This window comes from Ovis canadensis, chromosome 5 (assembly GCF_042477335.2).
Source record: "Ovis canadensis isolate MfBH-ARS-UI-01 breed Bighorn chromosome 5, ARS-UI_OviCan_v2, whole genome shotgun sequence".
Taxonomy (NCBI): Eukaryota; Metazoa; Chordata; class Mammalia; order Artiodactyla; family Bovidae; genus Ovis; species Ovis canadensis.
The window spans coordinates 75,170,034-75,191,874 of record NC_091249.1 but is presented as its reverse complement, the minus strand read 5'-3'; the positions used below and the strand labels follow the sequence as shown (position 1 = coordinate 75,191,874).

The following is a 21,841-nucleotide window of genomic DNA, read 5'->3' as shown; positions in this document are numbered from 1 at the left end:
CCTCTTGATGAAAGTGAAAGAGGAGAGTGAAAAAGTTGGCTTAAAGCTCAACATTATGAAAACTAAGGTCATGGCATCTGGTCCCATCACTTCATGGGAAATAGATGGGGAAACAGTGGAAACAGAGTCAGACTTTATTTTTTGGGCTCCAAAATCACGGCAGATGGTGATTGCAGCCATGAACTTAAAAGGCGCTTACTCCTTGGAAGGAAAGTTATGACCAACCTAGATAGCATATTCAAAAGCAGAGACATTGCTCTGCCAACAAAGGTTGATCTAGCCAAGGCTATGGTTTTTCCAGTGGTCATGTATGGATGTGAGAGTTGGACTGTGAAGAAAGCTGAGTGCCGAAGAATTGATGCTTTTGAACTGTGGTGTTGGAGAAGACTCTTGAGAGTCCCTTGGACTGCAAGGAGATCCAACCAGTCCATCCTAAAGGAGATCAGTCCTGGTTGTTCTTTGGAAGGAATGATGCTAAAGCTGAAGCTCCAGTACTTTGGCCACCTCATGTGAAGAGTTGACTCATTGGAAAAGACTCTGATGCTGGGAGGGATTGGGGGCAGGAGGAGAAGGCGATGACAGAGGATGAGATGGCTGGATGGCATCACAGACTCGATGGACGTGAGTTTGAGTGAACTCCGGGAGTTGGTGATAGACAGGGAGGCCTAGCGTGCTGCGATTCATGGGGTCACAAAGAGTCGGACATGACTGAGGGACTGAACTGAACTGAACTGAATACCAATTGAAATAGGCTTCCTGTTATTTGTTGTCTTACATCCTTTTTCTAATTAACTGTGTAGATAAACTAATTTGGGAATTTCCAATAAGCCCTAAGTTGGCCGATTTAATTGTAAATCACCCCAGGTAGTTATAGTCCAGCAAGATAAACACTTCCAGGACTGGAGTGCATAGCTCTTACACAGGAGTTCCAGGGGGGCTGCTCTATAGCCTTACCTTTGGTGGTGGTGGTTTAGTTGCTAAGTCGTGTCCGACTCTTGCGACCCCACGGACTGTAGCCCGCCAGGCTCCTCTGTCCATGGGATTCTCTACATAAGAATACTGGAGCCTTACCTTTAGAGAGTAAAAATTTCATTTTTCCAAGAGTGATTAATCACCACACCAAAATGGGAAACAAAGTCCTGAAAACTGGCACAGAGGACACTGAAATAGAACAGAACGTCTTCTAAGGTGGGAGGTTCAGGTACAGGGCTGAGCACCACAAGCCAGGACCACCTAAGAAAAGGGCAGATCTCAGTGCACTCTGGTAGGTGCTTTATTCCAGTCGGCGGTGATGCTGGAGTGAGGGCAGAGGCAGGTCACTCTGTATTCCATTTGTTTGATCAGGTCAAAGAAAGGAGTGCAGAAGGCTGCAAATAAGAATAGAGTTTGTTTGGTCTTACGAATTGCGATGTGGGAGTCACAGATTCCAGTAAAACTGAAATAGTGTTCCAAAGAAGAGAAAGAGTCAAGGGCTTATAATTATAGGCAAAAGCCATGAAGCTGGGAATTTCCTGGTAGTCCAATGGTTAGGACTGTGTGTTTTCACGGCCAAGATCAATCCCTGGTTAGGGAACCAAGATCCTCCAAGCTGTGCAGTGTGGCAAAAAAAGGAAAAAAAATTAAAGAAAAACTGCACTTGTATTAAAAGCCATGAGGCTGGACTCTAATGTAAGAAAGTAAGTGTTTGTCCTTAAGGGATGGCTGTTTTAAGTTCTTCCTAAGGTAAGTGTTTGATGAGTACCTGAGTATTAGCCTCTGGATGAATATAGATGTTCTGGACAAGAACAAATTCCATCAGATTCCATCTAGGCTAAGACAAGCACAAGTCACACTTCCTCAATGGCATCCAGGCTCTATATTTAGAGAGCTCTAACAAATACCAAGTCCATTTGGATTTTCCTTTCACAAGGGGGCTGCCCAGCTAAGTAAAACATTATTTTGGGGTTAATATTTGATAAGCTAAGAGATAAGGGCTTGATTCAGTAGACTGAGTGCAGAGGCTTGCCCTCACCAATAGGGTAGAAATCCATCGAGGGACCTAATGAAACAAAAGGCAAATGAAGGGCAAATTCACTGTCTCTTCTTGAGCTGGAAAATCTCTTTGTTCCTGCCTTTATAGACATCAGAAGCTATATCTTCTCCTCTCCCTGCCCATCCCTGTCCCTACCTTCCCGCCCCTCCTTCCCTCTGGCTCATTCCACTCCACTGGCCTCCTGCTGCTCCTTCAACATTCCAGGCTTGCTCCAGCCCCTGAGCATTTGTTCCAGCTGTTTCCTCTGCTGAAAACCCTATGTAACGTTGCAGCTTCCCCCACCAGCCTGGGACACTTCATCTGCTTTTTCTTCTTTTTGTCCAAAGCACTTATCACCTTCTAACATACTGTCATGATTACTTATTGTGTATCTATCTACCCTCTGCTGGAATGCAGATTCCATGAGGGCAGAGATCATTGTGTTTGCTGATAAAGTTTAAAATAGTGCCTGGTACAGAGGAGGTGCTAAATAAATATTTACTAAAGAATTGTGAGGATTCAATGTGGCATTGCAAGTAAAGCATTTATAATGGTGCCTGGCTCATACAAAATTCTCAATAAATAGCAGATACTGTTATGATGCTTGAGGAGACCTCACCTCCATCCTTGCTTGGGCCAGCCAGCCTCCTCACAGTCTATCTCAGAAGGTGTTGCTTCTGAAGCCAAGCAGGACCCCGTGGGGCTTCCACATATAAATCCTTTCTGCATCCCCATTTCTTGTTTGTAGAAAAACAGGCTTTCATCAACCTCCACGACCTTCCCTGTTCCATCTAGTTAAGGCTATGGTTTTTCCTGTGGTCATGTATGCATGTGAGAGTTGGACTGTGAAGAAGGCTGAGCGCCAAAGAATTGATGCTTTTGAACTGTGGTGTTGGAGAAGACTCTTGAGAATCCCTTAGACTCAAGGAGATCCAACCAATCCATTCTGAAGGAGATCAGCCCTGGGATTCCTTTGGAAGGAATGATGCTAAAGCTGAAACTCCAGTACTTTGGCCACCTCATGTGAAGAGTTGACTCATTGGAAAAGACTCTGATGCTGGGAGGGATTGGGGGCAGAAGGGGATGGCAGAGGATGAGATGGCTGGATGGCATCACAGACTCGATGGATGTGAGTCTGAGTGAACTCCGGGAGTTGGTGATGGACAGGGAGGCCTGGAATGCTGCGATTCATGGGGTCGCAAAGAGTCGGACACGACTGAGCGACTGAACTAACTAAGTTCGAGCAGTTGCTAATCAGGGAAGGGAGGGGATGTAGAAACAAAGGAGGGGCAGTGAAGAGAAAATAGTGCAGTCTTGAGGCAGGGTCCTGGTCCTCCTGAATGAATATACATAGCAATACCTTTGAGTTATTCTGCAGGAACCCATGTCCGGTAACACTTCTGCTAACAGCAGATGTCATCTTAAGTTAATAAAGTAATTAATTCACTTATTTAAACCATTAATTACTCTAATTTCTTCTTAGTCTCCTACTAGATTCCGTTCATCCTTTGGTTACAATTTAACACGATTCTCATTCAGAGATGTAGGTTAGGCAGGATCCATCTGCCATTAAAGCATCTTTTATTGCTGCCAGATTGTAACTACATAATCTTTATATTAACAAAGACCTAACTATTTGTCTTCCATAAGAGTAGAAGCTCCCTGAAGGCAGGTCTGGGCTTCATTTACTATTTGTTCCCTGGTCTCCCAGCTCAATGCCCAGCATGAAGCAGGTGCTCAGTAAATGTTGGGGGAATCAATAGATGAACATACTCCTTTCTAGAGGTTTAGAGTTCGGAGGAGAAGGGGACGGCCGAGGATGAGATGGCTGGATGGTATCACGGACTCGATGGACGTGAGTCTGAGTGAACTCCAGGAGACGGTGATGGACAGGGAGACCTGGCGTGCTGCGATTCACGGGGTCGCAAAGAGTCGGACACGACTGAGCGACTGAACTGAACTGAACTGAAACTAGTGACAGATTGAAGACAACATTTGGAAGGAGCTTTGATGATCTCTCTTTTGGTTGAGCAAATTGAAAATCAGAGCATCTGAGAGTCTTGCCTATGAAGACTCAGCAGCCCAGGGTTGCCATCTTCCCATCAAAGCAGAGTTTCTAAGGGGTGGGTGAGGGCGGGAAGCACTTCTGATTTTACTGCAGCATCACCTCCTGCACGAAGCCTTTACAAATCCCCTGGGGGACAGTCATTCTCAGTTCCTCTGAATTTCCAAAGTTTATCCCTTTCTAATTATTCTATGGTTTCCCCCCAGAGCCCCAAATTATAGCTGCTAGTCTGTCTCCCTTTCCTGGGGATTGTGCGCTCCCCAGAGCAAAGCTGGAGCAAGCACCCCTCTGGAATCACCTGGCCCAGGTTGGAGTCCCTGCTCCACAACTTACTAGCTGTGTGACCGTCGTTTAAAAACTGGACTTCTCTGGGCTCTCCTCTGGAAAGTGGCTGAGTCATGTCACAGACCTGATGGGGCTGTTGAGGAATAGAATTTGATCAGGCAGATTAAATGCTTGGCTTTAACTTTGTTAAGCTTCAAGGTCCTGTTTCTCAACAAAGCTAGGGCGAGCAGCAAGAATCTGGGGGAAAGCGTACAGAACTGGAGTCGGGAGCTCTGATTTTTGGTCCTGAAAGGCCGAGTGACCTTTGTCCGCCTTCCCTCTAGGTCGCGCGGGTCCCGGGACTGAGCTTGGACGGAGGTTCTCCTGGAGAGGCCCCTCCCGGCTGGTGACATTCTAAGATTCCAGGAGCGAAAGAGTTTGGGGATGGGGGAAGGGTGGGGGTGGGGGAGGCGAGGCGAGCCCGATTGGCCCCTGCGCGCCACGTGTCGGGCCCGGGAGCCGAAGACTGTCCTGGCCCGCCCCTGCGCTGCGACTGCTGCAGCTCTGCTAACGGGCTCTGACCCAGCGAGCTCCGCGTCCGCGTCCGCGTGTCGGTCTGCCCCTCTGTCCGTCCGCTACGGGAGGCTTCCGCCGCGGGGTGAGTAGGTTGAAGCTGGAGACGGGATCGCTCCAGGGGAGCCCCCCACCCCACTCGGGGCGGGGGGCGGTTGTAGGGACCTGAAGGGAGAGCCGTAAACGCCCAGTCATCGCTGACCCACGCCGCCGCCGGCTCCGGGGAGGGTCGCGGGGACCGGGAACTCGAGGGCATGGTAACCCGAGAGGGTCGCGGGCAGCGTGTGTCTGAGGCAGCGCAGTGGAGCAAATCCACGGCCGCGGGCGGGGAAGCGGAGGCGGAGGGCGCGCGGGCTGCGGCTTGGAAAGGAGAAAAGAAGAGGAGGAGGGAGGGGACAGGGGGTGCTGCGCTGCAGAGTGTGGAGGAGGGGCGGGGGCCCCGGGACCCCTGCCGTGAGGGGCTTGAGCGACTTAGAAGGCCCCGGGTTGGAGGCACCTGGGTGGGGGTTTAAGGGCCCGCAGGGAAGGGTGTGGCTGCAGCCGAAGACTGGGCAAAAAGAATCAGACCCTGGGGCTACACCTGAAATGGCTTGTGTGTGTTCCCGAGGGAGGGCCCTTTGTATGCTGACTGAGAGGGGCGCTGGGCTGTCCACAACTCCAGGCCCCGTGGACCCTCCCGCCTTCTAGGGACCACTCCTGTCTTCTAAAGGAGACTCCCAGCTGGGCTCCAGGGGCCTTGTGATGGCGTGGAGGCCCCACCCTTCCTCCTGATCCCCTCAGTCCAGGGTTGGCCTTTCCGAAGCTTGGGGGCCTCAGATCACACCTCAGATATTAGCATGGGTGTGATTTTCCCTGAATCCAATCCTGGCTCCACCAGCAGCTTGCAGTGTGACCTTGAATCCCTAGCATTCCCTTTCTGAGCCTCAGTTTCTGTCTCCAAGTCCAGAACTGAAAAACCCAGCCCCTCTCAGAGGAAGCAATGGCTGTGAAAATTGATTTGTCAGCTGCAGAGAATGATGACAGATTTGGGAAGTCTTGATTACAGGCTTGGGAAGCTTGGCCTACCCAGCTCGGCCTTGCAAGGGGAAGGGGTAGGGTGGTCCTTTGCTTCCTCCCTCCCCTTCCTTTCCTCTCAACCTTGGTGGGTCTTCACTGACAATTCCAAATTTGGACATAGGCCCCGGAGTTTGTAAAAGAGCTCTGGTTTCCCTGGTCCGCCGTTTCCTCTCACTTCCCCTTCCTCCCCTACCCAAAGCACACCTTAAATTGCCGGCCCCACTGACCCAACCTGTTATCATGACCTTCTTAGCCTCCACTTTGGAGGTGAATGGCCTCCCAGTTTCAGTTGTCACGGACCCTGCCCTTCTGGCTGGCAAGCTCTGCACCAACACAGAGGGCACTGGCCTCGGGGTCAGTGAAAAGTTGGGTCACAGTTCCAGGCGCTGGGGTCCTTGGGCAAACCCCTTCCTGCTCTGTGCCTTAGTTACCCTTCTATAGGAAAGCCTCTTGCTGCATTGGTTGTCTAGGATTCAACTGTTCTGAGCTTTAGGATTGTGGGGAATAGGGTGGGGCAGAGGCACCCATCCCCCTGGGCAGCTGTGACAGTCACTCATCCATCTTTCTTTGCCTTCCACTCTTTGTTCCTGAGGCCCAGGCTGCTGGGATACAGAAAATATTTGTGGTTTCTGGGTAAGGGCCACAGCTGTTACTGGAGCAGACTCTGTCTTGGAGTGTGCAGAAGAGGGGGCTGCCCCTGGGAAGCCAGGGACCTGGCCTGTTGGGCTCATTCCTGAGACGGGGACGGGGAGCTCTGCAGTGTTGGGTCCCTGCCAGCGTCTGGAGCATCTGCACTGCAGCACCCAGAGGCGCTCCAGCCACACCCAGCCCCAGCCTCTGCCTTGCACTAGCCAGCGGGGGCCCCAGGCACACTACTACCGCTCTGGGCCTTGGTGCCTTCCTCTTTAGAGGGTTAAGAGCTGTGCCCAGGAGACCCAGCTGGTCAAATGGTTTGGGGCTGCTGGCTCTTCATGCACCATTCTAGAATTTTTCCACAGAGGTCCAGTCATGTCCCTAACCTCACCTCCCCCAACCTCTCCAAGATGCTTCCTGGGTGGGGACAAAGCGCAGGGTGTGGTCTCGACCCTGATTTTCAACTTGCCTGTTCCTCTAGCTCCATCTCAAAAGAGGAGAGGAAGTCTTGGGTCAGGGCGCCTTTATCCATCCTTCAAAACGTGTTGGTTTGGAATCCAGCCACATTCCCTTTCCTTTTGGGGTTGAGAAGCTCTCTCCAGAGACTGGCTAAGGAGGAATGCCTGGCCTTGGGTTCTCGGAGCCTCAGATCCCCGTCTGTAAAATGACAATGAGGTTGATATTCTCCCTCACAAGATTATAAAATGGCTGCTGCTGCTAAGTCGCTTCAATCCTGTCCGACTCTGTGTGACCCCATAGACTGACGCCCACCAGGCTCCCCTGTCCCTGGGATTCTCCAGGCAAGAACACTGGAGTGGGTTGCCATTTCCCTCCCCAATTATAAAATGGCATATGTGAAAAAGCGTTTTGTAAACTGAGAGTGCCCTGCCCAGAGAATCAGATGCTACTGCTGGAATCTCAGAAGGGTGTGGTGCTTGAGGAAGCAGATGACCTGAGCCTTGGGTTCCTCATCTACCAAATGCGTGTCTTTGTAAATAATAATAAAATAGTAACTTCTATTATTTATTGAACCTTGTAACTTACCAGGTCTTGGCTGAACACTTGATATGTTGGATGCTGTTACCATGCCCTTTCTGCAAATGTGGAAACTCAGTTATCATATGTTTAGGGTAGAAAGAACACTAACATTTACATAGGGTGTCCTTTGTTCCGGGATGTCTTCTAAGCACTGTTGTTCTTTAGTCACTAAGTTGTGTCCGACTCTTTTGTGACCCCATGGACTGTAGCCCACCAGACTCCTCTGTCCATTGAGTTTCCCAGGCAAGAATACTGCAGTGGGTAGCCATTCCCTTCTCCAGGGGACTTCCCTATCCAGGGGTCAAACCCGTGTCTCCTGCATTGGCAGGTGGATTCTTTACCTCTGAGCCACCTGGGAAGCCCCCTTCTAAGCACTAGATATGTCTAAACTTTTTCTATGCTCACCACAACTCCTCTGAGGTAGGCACTATTTTATCCCCTATTTTACATTTGAAGCTGAGTACGTGCCCAAGGCCACTCAAGCTCCTGAACAGCAGATCGGGCTGCAGTCTCGGGCAGTCTGGCTCCTGCCTGTGTGCTGGGAGACACTGTGCTTTTTTGTTGCTCACAAAAGTGGCCTGAACTGGGATTCAAACCCAGGCCAGTCCAACTCCAAAGCTGGGCCATCCCAGATTGTCTCCTGGGGCCTTATCCTGTCTGAGGATCAATGGTTCTGGGTCAGGAGGGGGGAAGACACTGCTCTCTAAGAAATCCGAGTGCTGTGAGCTAGGGGGTGTGCCGGGGCACAGGGCCAGGAAAGGCATTTACTCTGGCTTCATTAAGGCAGGTCCTGGCAGGCGGAGGGGCCGGCCCTTGGTGTCTTCCTGCAGACTGTGGTGGGGAGGAGCCATCAGAAAAGGAGAAAGGGGAGGATTTAGATTTTGTAGCCCAGGGGCTTCCAAAGAGGGGTGCGCACACCCTGGGAAGCACTAAAGATGATTTACTAGGATGCCAGAAGAAATTGTTAGACTTCTTACTATATATATTTTTAATCTCATGCTCAAAAAGTATGTTTGTTTCATTTAATGAATGATCTTTTTTTTTTTCCTTCTGTTACTGGTGGTATATGGGATCCAAAAAAAAAAAAAATTGCAGGTCACTGCACAAAAATTTGTCAGCTTCATTGAGGTGGGAGATTCATCTGTCCTATTATCTTTTCTACCCCCCAGCTCCTGCCAATGGGCATGCAGGAGGCACTCAATGTATTGAAAAACGAGGCCCTGCTTAATCACTAATGTTTTGTATGAGCAGGGAAAGTTGCTTAACCCCTCCAGTGATTTCCTCTCCTGGCTGTATAATGAGTTTGAAAATGGTTGGCAAGATGATTTCTTTTTATTCTATGATTTTTTTCAAAGGAGTCACTAAAGAAAGCATGGAAATTACTCAGGATCTTTCACTCAACAATCCTTATAAACCACCCTTGGTAGTAGGGGGTGCATTAAGGAAACATACACAATGATTTTCAGGAAAAGGTAAAAAGGTAAAGTGATTCTACCTTTATATCAGTCACACAGATATAAAAATGATCATGTGCAAAAGATTTTATTCTATTCAATAATCAGTGACTAGACCAGGCATATGTTAGAACCAGCTCAGAAGAGAATAAGTAGTTACTTTTATATCAAAAGGAATGTGCAAATGGAGGCAAACAGGTTTTTCCACCAGAGGTGAGGGAGGGGAAAGGGAGGGAAATCCACCCAACTTTTTATCAGAAAGGACAGAATGAGCATGTCTCCAAGAATTGGGTTTTTATAGATTTTTTTTTCCCTTGTAATACCTTGAAGACAAACAGCCTCCATCTAACTGAGGAATGATAAAGCAGTTGACCCAAGCCTCTCATGAGTAGATGGTTTCAGAATCACGCTGTTGTTCAAAGGTGGGAAAAGCCCCTCCTGGCTTCCTAGAAGAGTTAGAGTCACTTAGGAAAGTTTTCAAAAATTTCAAAAGCCCAGGCTTCATCTGTGGCCTGTTGAGTCTCTGGAGGTGGCCTTATGCTTTGCTAAGTTTGAAAAACTCTGCAGGTGGTTATTAATGAAGTCGGAATTGAAAAAGCACTGATTTTGATGCTAGAAGACTGGTTAGAAAGTGCTAGTGGAAGAGATTCCTGGTTTAGAGGGAAAGGGGATGTGGTGGTGGGTGAAGAGGAAGAGGAGGGCAAGCAAATCAGGAAGGATGTCAAGGGCCTTGAATGCTGAGCTCAGAGGGCCTACGTTGAAGGAGGCCCTTGGAGATGAGTGGGCAGTACCTTGGGCACTCCTGGGTCACAGAGGTTTGGGTGATTTTTTTTGCATGATTTTCCAGATTATTTATAAAATTTTCCTCAATTTGCCCTTACCCTCCACACTTGATCTCATACCCTAATTCTCAACATCTCTCTCCCCCGAAAAGTGTGCTCAATTCCTCCAAAGCCGGCAGGCTGCGCTTTGAAGACAGAAGTGCTTTTTCTTATGCTGGTGCTTCTTCTCCCCTCTTTCTTCTCCTTCCTCTGCTTCATTCCATCGAGTCCATATTCTTGATTGTGTACTTCTGTCAGCCTGAACCCCTAATATGCATTTTACCTTTATGTATGTATAGCAGACGTAAAAGTGGAACATGAAGGGACAAGATCAATGCATTATTTCTATCTGTCTATTCAGTTGTGCCAGGTCTTAGATGAGGCATTCGGGATCTTTAGCTGCGTCTTGTGAACTCTCAGCTGTGGCATGTGGAATCTAGTTCCCTGACCAAGGATTAAGCCTGCGCCCCCTGCATTGGGAGCTCAGATTCTTAGCCACCGGACCACCAGGGAAGTCCCAAGATCAGTTTAAAAAGTTGTAAGTTGTAGTATTCTCATCCTGCACCCCAATGGATCATTGTGTCTGGTACCCCACTTTGGAGACCACTGCTCGAATGGCAATGATTGTTTTAACAGAAGCTAAGTAAGTAAATGAGTGAAGTTGCTCAGTCGTGTCTGACTCTTTGCGAGCCCATGGACTGTAGCCTACCAGGCTCCTCTGCCCATGGGATTTTCCAGGCAATAGTACTGGAGTGGATTGCCATTTCCTTCTCCAGCGGATCTTCCCAACCCAGGGACGGAACCCGGGTCTCCCACATTGTAGACAGATGCTTTACCGTCTGAGCCGCCAGGGAAGTCCGCTTAATGGAAGCTAGCACCACTAATTCAACATTTACTCTGCACTTCACCATGCTAAGTATTTTACCTGCCTTACTGTATTGAATATTCACAAAAACTTTGAGATGATCATTTTAGAGGTGAAGAAACTGAGTAAGAGAGAAATGATGCAATTCACCCATGGCCATGAGCAGTTAGCATTTGAATTTAGGCTGTGACTGCAAAGCCTACAGTCTTAATTACAAAATGCCACGCTGTGTCCTTTGTAAATGTTTGGGACTTTATTTTGTAGATGTGGAAATTGAGATTCATGTTTAGGTAACTTACAAAATTACAAATTGCTAGGGGGTAAAGCTGTGACTGGGTCTGACCTCCAAGGCCATGCCTTTTGCAGGACTTGGACGAGACTTTCTGTCTGGTTCTCGGTTTCCGCAGTGCTATAGTTGGGCATTGGTGGTCGAGCCAGCCCTGGTATTCTGTACCCCAGAGTGTTCCTCCTGGAGTCAGTCCTGTTTGCTGGCAGCCTGAAGAACTAAGGCAGGAGGTAGTCACAGCAGCACAAGGCCAGGAGGCCACTCTGCCTTGAATGGGTTTCTGGAATGATCTGTCCTGATGAACCTTCATGGAAATCCATGTCTGAAGAGATTCAGAGCTTCTGGGAGGAGAGAGACACCAGTGTAGGGTGGCCATACCTGCCAGTCTTGATAAGCTTTTTCAACCAAGATGATGAAACTTACATATTGAGGGTGGGATGGGGATAGAGAGGAGTCCTGTGGCCTTGGGGGAGAACTCTCCCAGGACTGATGTTCTGAGATTTTGCTGTGAGAATCCCTGGTTGGTATCTGCAAAAGTCTTTCACACCCTCTTTCGGTTTTCCCAAAGATGGGGTAACATTGTCCACAGTTTGCTGATGAAGAAACTGAGGTTGAGAGAGGCAACCTAGCTTGTCTGAACAAAGGGGCAGGCTGGGAACCGAACCTGGGTCTTTTCCTTTGGCCTCTTCTTCACTTCCTATTGCAGAGAGGGCTCATTGCTATGGGGAGCCTTGTGATGACCTGAATATGGGAGCTGGAGAGATGGGCCATTGTCTGAGCCTGACATGCCTTTATCTTTATCTAGAAAGTGAGGGACTTGAAGCAGTGGGTTGTTAGATCTGGGATTCTGAAACACTGGATGTAAAACGTTTATTCAGGCAACTTGAGAAGTGTGGTCTGGGTCACCCTGGAAGGGATCAGAGCCCCTCATAAAGCCTCAGTGGCGCCTCTGTGATTAGCTCCAGAGCTTCCCCCAGCCCTCAAAGGAGGGGCTGTCAAAGCTCAGCTCCTTTGAACTGCACTCAGAACATGCAGTTCTGGACGATGTTTGCTTTCTATGTATACACAAGACATGCACTCACAAGAGGCACATACAGACTGCTCTCAAAACCCAGAGCATTTTCCCACAGACTTGGCGTCCCCTCCTCTGAGCCATCCAGATGGGCCTGCGCTGCCGCCAGCTGCTAAAGTTTCCAGCAACAAGGCCAAAGAAAAATGCTTTGAAGCAGGAGATGCAGGTGACTTCCTGCTCCTCTTGCGGTCCCTTTCCTCTGCTGACTTTGGTGCTCACTCACGTTTGCCCACACCGTCCCCCTGGCCTGAGGAAACCCATAGCTGGCTCCTGGTCGAACCCCTCGGGGTAGACGTGGGCTCCCTACCCGCTGGCGGAGTTTCCATTTCCTGCTGCTGCTGCTGCTGCTGCTGCTGCTGCTGCTGCTGCTGCTAAGTCGCTTCAGTCATGTCCAACTCTGTGCGACCCCATAGACGGAAGCCCACCAGGCTCCCCCGTCCCTGGGATTCTCCAGGCAAGAACACTGGAGTGAGTGGCGAGCTCAAGTTTGTACCAGAGGGCCCTTGGTTGTCAGGAAAACAAGCAGGGTTTCCTCAAGCTCCGCTCTGAGCTCTCTGCGGTTGCAGGCAAATCGCTGCAGTCTGCTCTTCACTCAAGTCTGTCTGCTGACTTGCTGTTTGGGGGACTTGAATTCAGGCAGTAGGGACACATAGATAAACACGACAGAGCCCTGTCCTTAGAATATCACCCAGCACACTGAAGGCCACCACTTACTGAGAACACATCTCTGCCTGGCCTTGGCATAAGTTGAGTCTCATCCTCCAACTCCCCAAGGCAGGAAGAGGAAGGCCCCAGTTTTGTACTTGAGATAACCTTGAATTCAGAGATGAGCAATGTGCCCAAAGTCACATAGCGAGTAAGTGACAAAACAGACTTGAGCCCAGGTCTGCCTGTCTGACTCCAAACCTGTGTTCCCACTCTCTTGCGGGTCTCCAGTGGCCCCAGAGTGAGAGCAGGATTATGCTCTGAGATCAGGAGCTGATTTCCCCTTAGTGTGTGGGGGTGTAGGATGGGGGTGATGGTATGTGAAGACCTGGAAAGCAGGCAGGTTAAGCATCTCCTTCGTTTATACCCTCTGTTCTGGTTCAGCTCCCTGTGGGGTCTTACTGTATTTAAGTCTGATAAGAGTTTGTTACTTTTACTTTTAAAAAGTAATACATAGACCTGATTTTAAAAGATCAAATTGTACAGTCCCAATTAAATGGAAAGCACTAGTCCTTCTTTCTTCCTCTAATCCCAAGATTGCATCTCTTCCATCTCTGCCCATCTGCCAAGAGGGCTTCATAGCCCAGCCCCTCCACCCTTCTCTTCCCCTTTCCAAAGCAGTTAACATTCCCTTTTGCATTTCTTTTGGGGTAAGATGTTTGTTTCTTTTTCCTCCCCTGGAGGTTCTGTGTCCTGACACCCCTTTCAATAAGATTGGGTGTCCTGTTTGTTCATTCTCCACCCTCACCCATGATCTGTCCCATCAGAGAAAAACCCAAAGTCTTTACAGTGGCCTCAAGCACTGGTCCCTTGATGCCACATCCTACCAGTGCCCCCACCCCACTCCCTGCCACCATACTAGCCACACTGAGCTCCTTGACCTCACTGCCCTCAGGTAGCAACATGGCTCATGATACCTCCAAACGCCCCAGCTGAGATCACACCCCTTGTCACTCTCTCCCGACCAAGTTTCAGCTTCTCTCGTTAGTTTTTATCATATGCATTTATTATTCTTCCCCATTATAGAGGGGGCTCCCGAAAAGCACAGGTTTTAGAAACTCTCTTGTTCACTGCTATATACTCAGCATCTACAGCAGTGCCTAATCGGAGTAGATGCTAAAGAAACCAGAGCCCCTCAGATATTCGCAGCAGGTGACCCACTTTCACGAAAGTGAAGTCGCTCAGTCGTGTCCAACTCTTAGCGACCCCATGGACTGCAGCCCACCAGGCTCCTCCATCCATGGGATTTTCCAGGCAAGAGTGCTGGAGCGGGGTGCCATTGCCTTCTCCAACATACGTATATATTCTTTTTCAAATTCTTTTCCATTATGTGTTATCACAAGATTTTAACTATATAGTAGGTCCTTGTTTATCCATTTTGTATATAGTGATTCAATTTTAATCTGTATGATCTTGGACAAATTGTTTAACCTCCCCATCCTCAGTTTCCTCCTCTATGAGAAAAGGGACTTTGGTGCCAGAAGGGATTGCTGGAAGGGTTAGATGAGACAGCATCTGGGAAAGTGCCCTGCATGGCCTGGAGGAATCGTCTGGTCAGTGGGCATGTCCTCTCTTCCTCTTCCAAATCCTCTCAGTTCCACGAGTCTTTCCCATCATGGTGTGAGGCCCTGGACCCTGAAAAGTCCATCTGTTATCCTCCAAAAAATGTGCCTGTCCCTGAGCCGCGTCTTTGGGTGTGATTTAACCTGAAGGGCTGGAAGCAGTTGAGAAAGCCAGGCGGAGCACATTCTCCCTTGGGAGGAAGGAAAGGTGGGGAAATCTGGGGGAAAGAATAGAGAGAGTCAAAGTGCAGAGGCATCTCATGGCATTTCTTTTTTCTCCACAGTGTTTTCTGCTGCAGAACCTGAGACCATGGCCAAACCAGCGCAGGTAAGGAGGTTCTCCGCTTTCTGTAATACTTCCCCTGGGCCTGGGCTTTTCCTGGAGTCACTGGGCCTTCAGTACAGATCCCTGGTACCATCAGTTTGAAAGGAGCTAAAGAGGGTCTGAGGCTTTGCTTGCTCCTATTACAAGTCACAGCTCTTTCAGATGCAAGTGACCAATGAGAACACACAGCATCCTAAACACAAATTATATGTATTGGCTCACATGACTGAGAAGCCCAGGGCTTCAGGTCTGGCTGGATCCAGGGGTCCATCTGATACTGTCTGGATTCTGCCTCCATGACCTGGGTGTCATCTGGGTGGCTTCATTCTTGGACAGATTCTTCCTTGATTTCTCATACTAGCTACCAGAAGCTCTAGGTTTCCCTTCTGCTTCCTGGGCAACATGCAGGAAACAACATGATTTATACCACATGATTCCAGGGGAAGACCTGGGTTTGGTTTTCATTGGCTGGGCCTGGGTAACTTGGATCTGGGTAGTGGAGTTGCTCCTTCCTGAACTGCATGGCCCAAGAGTGGTTCCCCCTGGCAGGGAGATGGATACTGGACTGGCAAAAACTTTAGACGATGCTCCCTGCTCTGGAGGTGAAAGTGTTCCCTGTCACTGGCATTTGGGATGAAGTTTCCCTGCCTTGGGCGGCCCCAGTCTTTCATGCCATCTGAGTACTTTGCCGGGCTGTAGAATTTGAGGTGTATCAGAGATGTTACTCCTGTGTGTAGCCAAGATTACGTTTCTGCCCTGGTCAGAAGTATTGCTCTGTGCCAGGGTTTGCCTGAAAGTGATCCCTGTCAGCTGGCCTTAGAGAAAAAGACATGGTCACTGAAACGATGGGGTTGAAAAGGAAGAATAAAACAAAGAGACCCCTGACTTGGCCCCTTTGGTCCTCACGTTGATCATAGAGCTATTGGCCACAGACATAATATAGGAGCTGCACAATCTTGGGTGAGTTCTTTACCTTCTTGGGGGCCCCAGTTTCCATTATGAGGTGATTGAGCTCTGTGATAACTAAACATTGTCCCCATCTTCATGACTTGCCACCCAATGCACGAAGGTCTTAAGGATATTTATTCACAATTCTTGAAGAGCACAGTGTGTTATATGATGTGAGATCAGTGCTCAAAAGAGTCTTAGCCATGGCCTCCCTGTCAGCCTCTGAGAGCACACTTTGCACAAGTGGCCTCTGTGACCGGAGAGGGTGTTAGTGGTTACAGACCGTGATCCAAGGCATAATTCTTGCTGCTCCCCACTTCCCATGTCGTCCTAGAGTTACTTCCAGAGAGATACTTGAATTGCAGGATGCCAGATGACCCTAGTGGACAGATCAGGCCCTGGGAGCCAGGTGGCCAGGACACGCATTTTTGGACTCCTGGTCCAGTGCTCCAAGACCCTACTGTCTGCCTGGCTGACCTGTGCTTTCTTGTCACCATGGACCTGCAAGCAAGAATTCCAGGAGGGCTCTAGGAGTCCCTTGTCCTGTGGGATGAGTTGAAGCCCCCTATGCTCATGCGTGGTGCTGATGCTCTGATGGGTGCTCTGGGAGCATGCAGGTTGAGGAACTAGGAACTGGAGAGAGTTACTTGGGAAGAGCAAGGGGGCCGAGAATAGAGGGGATCCTGGACCAGAGGGGAGAGAATGTAGTGTGTGCAGGGCAGTAAAAGCAATTTGGATGCTTGGAGTGTGAGGGCTAGGGGTGGGAGGAGGGAGCTGAAGACAGTACAGATCCTCCTTGACTTGCAATGGGGTTACCTCCCAGTAAACCCATGGTGAGTTGAAAATGTCTTAAGTTGAAAATGCATCTAACTCACCTACCCCACTGAACATCAGTGCTTAGCCTCGCCCACCTTAACTGTGCTCAGAACACTTATATAAGGCTGCTGTTGGGCTAAATCATCTAACACACAGGCTAGAGAAGAGTGAGAATGATCTTCCCTCCACTGAGTTGTAGTTTGTGTCTAATGCTCCTAATTCTTAGCACCCCAGCTCTGCTCCTAGTGTGCCCCTTTCCCAGCACACATGCGTGCTCACACATGTACACATACAGGCACAGAACAAGCCACCCCATCTTTTCTCTGGTTCGGGTCACTCCCAGTTACTTCTGCTGTGACCCTTGTGCCATCCCCCCATCTTTCCTTCCAGAAGGGGGGACCTCAGTGGAGGGAAGATCATGCTTCTGGGACTCTGTGACATCACACAAGGTCCTGTGGCCTCTGTTTTGCAGAGGTGTTCTGGTTTGAACATAAAGGTGGCAATAAGAGCAGTCTGAGGACGGGGCAAGGGGGCTGGTGTCTGCAACTTCAGAGCTGCAGAGGGAGGCCTGGGGCAGGCCCAGTCCAGGCGGCTCTCAGGCAGAGTCCCTGCCACGCAGCCATCTCTCTGAGTCACATCGCTTCAGCTCCCGAGAGGCCTCAGGACGCCTGCCCAAGCAGCAGCCTGCGTGCAGCCCGGGGTCCCAGCTGCTCATCAGCTGGCCTCAGGGCCTGCTGAATATTTCAGGGTGGAAAGTCCCTACTCCTCCTCTCTCCCCTCCCTTTGTGGGGTACAGGGCCAGGAAACTGTCTGCGGGGGGGAGTGGCAGGCAGTCAGGGTGAGGTGAAGGAGCAGTGTTGGCCACTCAGGTGGCGCTTGGAAATGGCAAATTCACCAGGTTGGTGTGAGAATGACTGACGGTGGGAAACCTGGGCGATTTGAAGGACTGTTTCTGCGTGTCTAAATGTGACCAGTGCTGGGGTCGCTGGAGCCCCCCTCTCCCAGTGGCTGTGATCGTGCTGGCAGGCTATTTATTATCATTGTGCAAAGACCCACAGAGGGAGAAAGACTGCCATGCTGCAGGCCAAGCCCACCGCTAAGGGAGCCTTTTGATCGGGCCTTGTGTCTGAAGTTAGACTTCTCTGCTCCATACAGCCTCGTCTTTCAGCTGCAGCCTCTGTCCTCACCCTGGGGTGAGGAGGGGCAGGGGCCGGAGGGAAGGTGGCAGCGTGCTGCCAGGACCTCTGCCCTTCTTCCTGGGGGCTCCGCTGCCGTCTTGCCCTCTTCTCCTTCCTTCCTGGCCACTTACAATCCCACCATCGTGGCAGCTTTGGACATCCGCATAAGCACTGAAGAATCTGGGCCCGCCTCTCTGAGTGCTCCTGCTTGCTCTTAGCTCCGGACCTCTGCCATGCTGCGTCTCTCTGTGAAGCCTTTCCTCCCCTCCCCCACCCCTTGGGCCAGCTGTTGCTCATCCTTTATCTCTCTGCTCTGCTCGACTTAGACTTCCCTTCCAGGAAGTCATTGATCTGCTCTGGGCGTGTTCACAGTCACATATCCGCTCACACACCTGTCTACTTAAGAAGCCAGTAGAGTGCCTAGTTGTGCCAAGCCCTGAGCTAGGTGCTGGGGTGACACAAGTTACATGGGCAAGACGGACTCTCGTGGAGCTTTCTAAAGGGAGTGTCTCTTTTCTGGTCTGGGTAGTTGGCCTGTGTTACTCTTTCCTTCTCTGCCCAGCAGTGCGATTAGGTTGCAGGGGATTCACGGGTGGCGGGAAGGGAGCTGTATCCCTTTCTGGTCGTCCATTTTGCCAGAACTTTAAATAGCACTTCTGTGCCCACGCGTGCATACCTCGGAGGAGCCAGCAATGGCAGACATAAACCACAGGGCCCCTGAACGCCTGGCCAGGCCCTGCGGTGTGGGCGTTGGGAGACCCAGGAGATGGTCCGGAGGCTCACGGGCTCCCATGCACTCCTTATTTTTTCAAACAGGATTATGTGAGCCACCCCACCCGTTCCGATCCCCTCATCCAGCTTGAATCGCCCTCCACTCTTTTCCTGCATTCCTGGATTATTTATTACTAGCTCTGCTAATTTGTAGGCTAGTCTCTCTCCTCCGCTGGGTTGGAAGCTCATGAAAGTCAGGCTTGGGTCTTCTTTCTCCCGTCATCTTCAACCCTTCGTGTAGCGAAGGCCTGGCACAGGCTAAGTGCCCAGTCGCCACACAGTGTGCCTAGTGCCCCAGGCTCTGGCATCCTCCACTCAGCTCTTGGTTGCTCTCCGGGCCCCGTGGTTCTCGGGGCTGTGTGTCCGACCCACATCTGACTTCTCTGTGAACAGCCCTTTGTGCATTCAGGTTTAACATCTAAGATTCGCTCCCCACCTTTGCCCCAACGACCCAGCCAGCTTGTCCTCAGATACCAGCTCACGGCTCAGTTTACTGGGCCCAGAGGAGTGGCACCTCATCAGGGCAGATTCTGAGGGTGACTCTGGGCCTCCCACTCTAGGCCAAGGCACCCCTCTCCCCCTTGGAAGCTGGCAGCTGCAAGGTTTCTGGAGCTGGAGAACAAAGGGTCACTGGACAGAGATGTGAGTTCTGTGGCTTCCCTTTGTGGGGCTCGGTTTCTTTGCTTCTGTGACAGAGATCATCTTAAGTGCTTCTACAAAATGCCATAATAATCACATTTATAAAGGTGAAAGGGCTTTCTACACCGCAGAGAGACATAAACACATGAGGGGCTCTTGTTTGTTTTGCAGAAACCATTCCCACCCCCTGCACTCAGTCTGGGCTCTTATCTGTCCCAGGTTCTGGGAAGGTGATGCAGAGCTCGAGGCTTGACTGAGCCTTCCTGCCACAGGGAAAAGGCACTGTCCTTGGGGCAGTTGCTGGCAGGAGGTACGGGGAGAGCCCTCCCTACCCTGGCTGTGGCTTTCTGTAGCCGGCTCTCCGCTTTAGGGGCAGGGAGCTGAGCCACTGTCCGGGTGAGCAGTCGCGGTCTGGGGTGAGGCAGTGCAGGTGAAGATGGAGAGACGTGGCAGATTCTGTTGCATTGTCTTTGTTCAGTCCAAAGACTGAAAATACCCCCCGGCTCTTGCCATGCCATTATGGAGACTGAGTTTGGGGATTTGTAACGAATATCTGAGCATTTTAGGAGCAGCAGGGACTTTTATCCCATGGCCAGGGTTGGAAGGTAAGCTGGGGTTGGGACTGGGAGCCCTGTTCAGGGTCAGGTCAGCAGCTCACCCTCTGCTTGTCTCTCCACAGGGTGCCAAGTACCGGGGCTCCGTCTGTGACTTCCCCGACTTCAACCCCAGCCAGGATGCCGAGACTCTGTACAATGCCATGAAGGGCTTTGGTGGGTGCTCAGCCACTGCGGGGAAAGGGGCCTGCAGGGAAGGAAGCAGGACTCACCTAGGCTTGGGGGTGTCCCCCCTTTTGGTTATTCAGTCATTCTTTTGTCTCTCTCTCTCTTTTTTTTTTTTTTGGCCACGATACATGGCATGCGGGATCTAAGTTCCCCAACCAGTGACTGAACCTGGGCCCCTGCAGTGGAAGTGCAGACTCCTAACCAGTGGACTGCCAGGACATCCCCTTGTCTCTTCGTTTTATAATTTTATAATGGACTCTTCCAACGGCGCTAGTGGTAAAGAACCCGCCTGCCAATGCAGGAGATATAAGAGATGCGGGTTCAGTCCCTGGCCCAGGAAGATCCCCTGGAGAGGGACATGACAGCCCACTCCAGTCCTCTTGCCTGGGGAATCTCACGGACAGAGGAGCCTGGTGGGCTATGATCCACAGGGTCTCAGAGTCAGACATGACTTGAGCGACTTAGCACACATGCCCGTTCCAGGCCATGCACATTCCAGGTCCACTTTACCAGTAGACCTGCCGCCCAGCTTGAGAGCGGCACTTGCTCACTCATGTAGCTGAAACATCAGGGTAGGTCCCCCTCCGGATAACATCACTTTGCCTTTTGTCTTGCGGGTAAGCACTACCCTCAATTTGCAGCTTATTATTTTCTTTTATTTCTCCTGTCAGTGAAAGAACCCATCCTGGATGTTAGGACACCTGGGCTTTTCTAAGCCAAGCTCACTGGGAGACCACGGGGGACTCCATGCTCCTCTCTGGGCCCCAGTTTCCTGGGGTGTGTGACGAGGAGCTAGATCATGGACCATCATGTGCTAGCATCTCTCTCAGAGGGGCTCACCAGGTCCCCACAGAGCCCCCCTCTGATGCCGCTGCCTCTCACGAGCAGAAGGCTGATACCGAGGACTGCAGGGAGCACCCCTGTTGGGCTTCCTGGAGGCAGGGTGGGTAGGGTGACGGGTGCCTCCCCTCTTCTAGGCAGTGACAAGGAGGCCATCCTGGAGTTGATTATTTCCCGGAGCAACAGGCAGAGGCAGGAGATCTGCCAGAACTACAAGTCCCTCTATGGCAAGGTAACCATGGCAACCAGAGGGTTGGGGGCGGAGGAGGCATGCTCTGATTCATCCAGGCCCTTTCCTGAGTATTTTACTCCAGCTCGGCTTCTATGCTGGCACTTCTGCCCTCCTTTTTTCTTCTCTCAGTCAGGCAGGGATCATCCAACCATAATTGCATCTAGCGCACCTGCCGGGCACTGTGCTAGGGGTTAGGGCTACCCAGATAAATAAGACCCGAGGGTGTCAACCTGTGGACTCACAGTGGGAGAGACACAGTGAACAAGTGAACACATAGCGGCAGGGAGGGGGCACTGTGCTTTGGACTGCAATCCTGCCGTCTGCTAGCTGCGTGCCTCTGGGCAGGTTACCTGATGTCTCTAAGCCCATTTCTGAAGGCCAATGATGGTATGTACCCCCAGAGTGACGATTAAGTTGGATTACTTCGCTCAGTGCCTGTACAGAATAAGTCCTCATTCAGAGTAATTCTTATCATTATAACTGCTCTTCCCCATCTTCTTCCATCTCCTCCTCCCTCCCGCAACCAGGATCTCATTGCAGACTTGAAGTATGAGTTGACGGGGAAGTTTGAACGACTGATTGTGGGTCTTATGAGGCCACCTGCCTATGCTGATGCCAAAGAAATTAAAGATGCTATCTCGGTAAGAAGCAGGGTCTCTGTGTGTGTGAGGGTTGGGGGTGTGGTTCGTGGGAGATTGCAGCTTCTACAGCGGAAATTCAGTGAGCCCTACACCCACCCCACACATAAGCCCTGCTTTGAGGCAGCAGCCCAAGTCCTGTCCCAGAGGGTGCCATGGTCCCTCCACATGGACGGAGGTGACATAAGTGTTGGTGTGAGGCCCACCCTGTGAAAGGGGGCCCTGGGCCCACACCCCGCCCCAGTCGCTTATAGTCCTGAGGAAACA

General features: G+C 50.7%; 1 protein-coding gene across 2 annotated transcripts in view; it reads left to right on the top strand.

Annotated features, from left to right (window-relative positions):
* The first annotated feature begins 4,556 nt into the window (after positions 1-4,556).
* Positions 4,557-21,841, top strand: part of ANXA6 (annexin A6) — a 49,141-nt gene continuing 31,856 nt past the window's right edge. Inside the window, exons 1-5 of one of the 2 annotated variants that reach the window (XM_069589967.1) lie at positions 4,557-4,998; positions 14,690-14,733; positions 19,762-19,852; positions 20,842-20,936; positions 21,464-21,577. In XM_069589967.1, coding sequence (XP_069446068.1) covers positions 4,785-4,998; positions 14,690-14,733; positions 19,762-19,852; positions 20,842-20,936; positions 21,464-21,577 — 558 coding nt within the window. In that variant the 5' untranslated portion in view covers positions 4,557-4,784. The remainder of the gene's footprint in view (positions 4,999-14,689; positions 14,734-19,761; positions 19,853-20,841; positions 20,937-21,463; positions 21,578-21,841) is intronic. The other variant, XM_069589968.1, reaches the window with a different exon arrangement.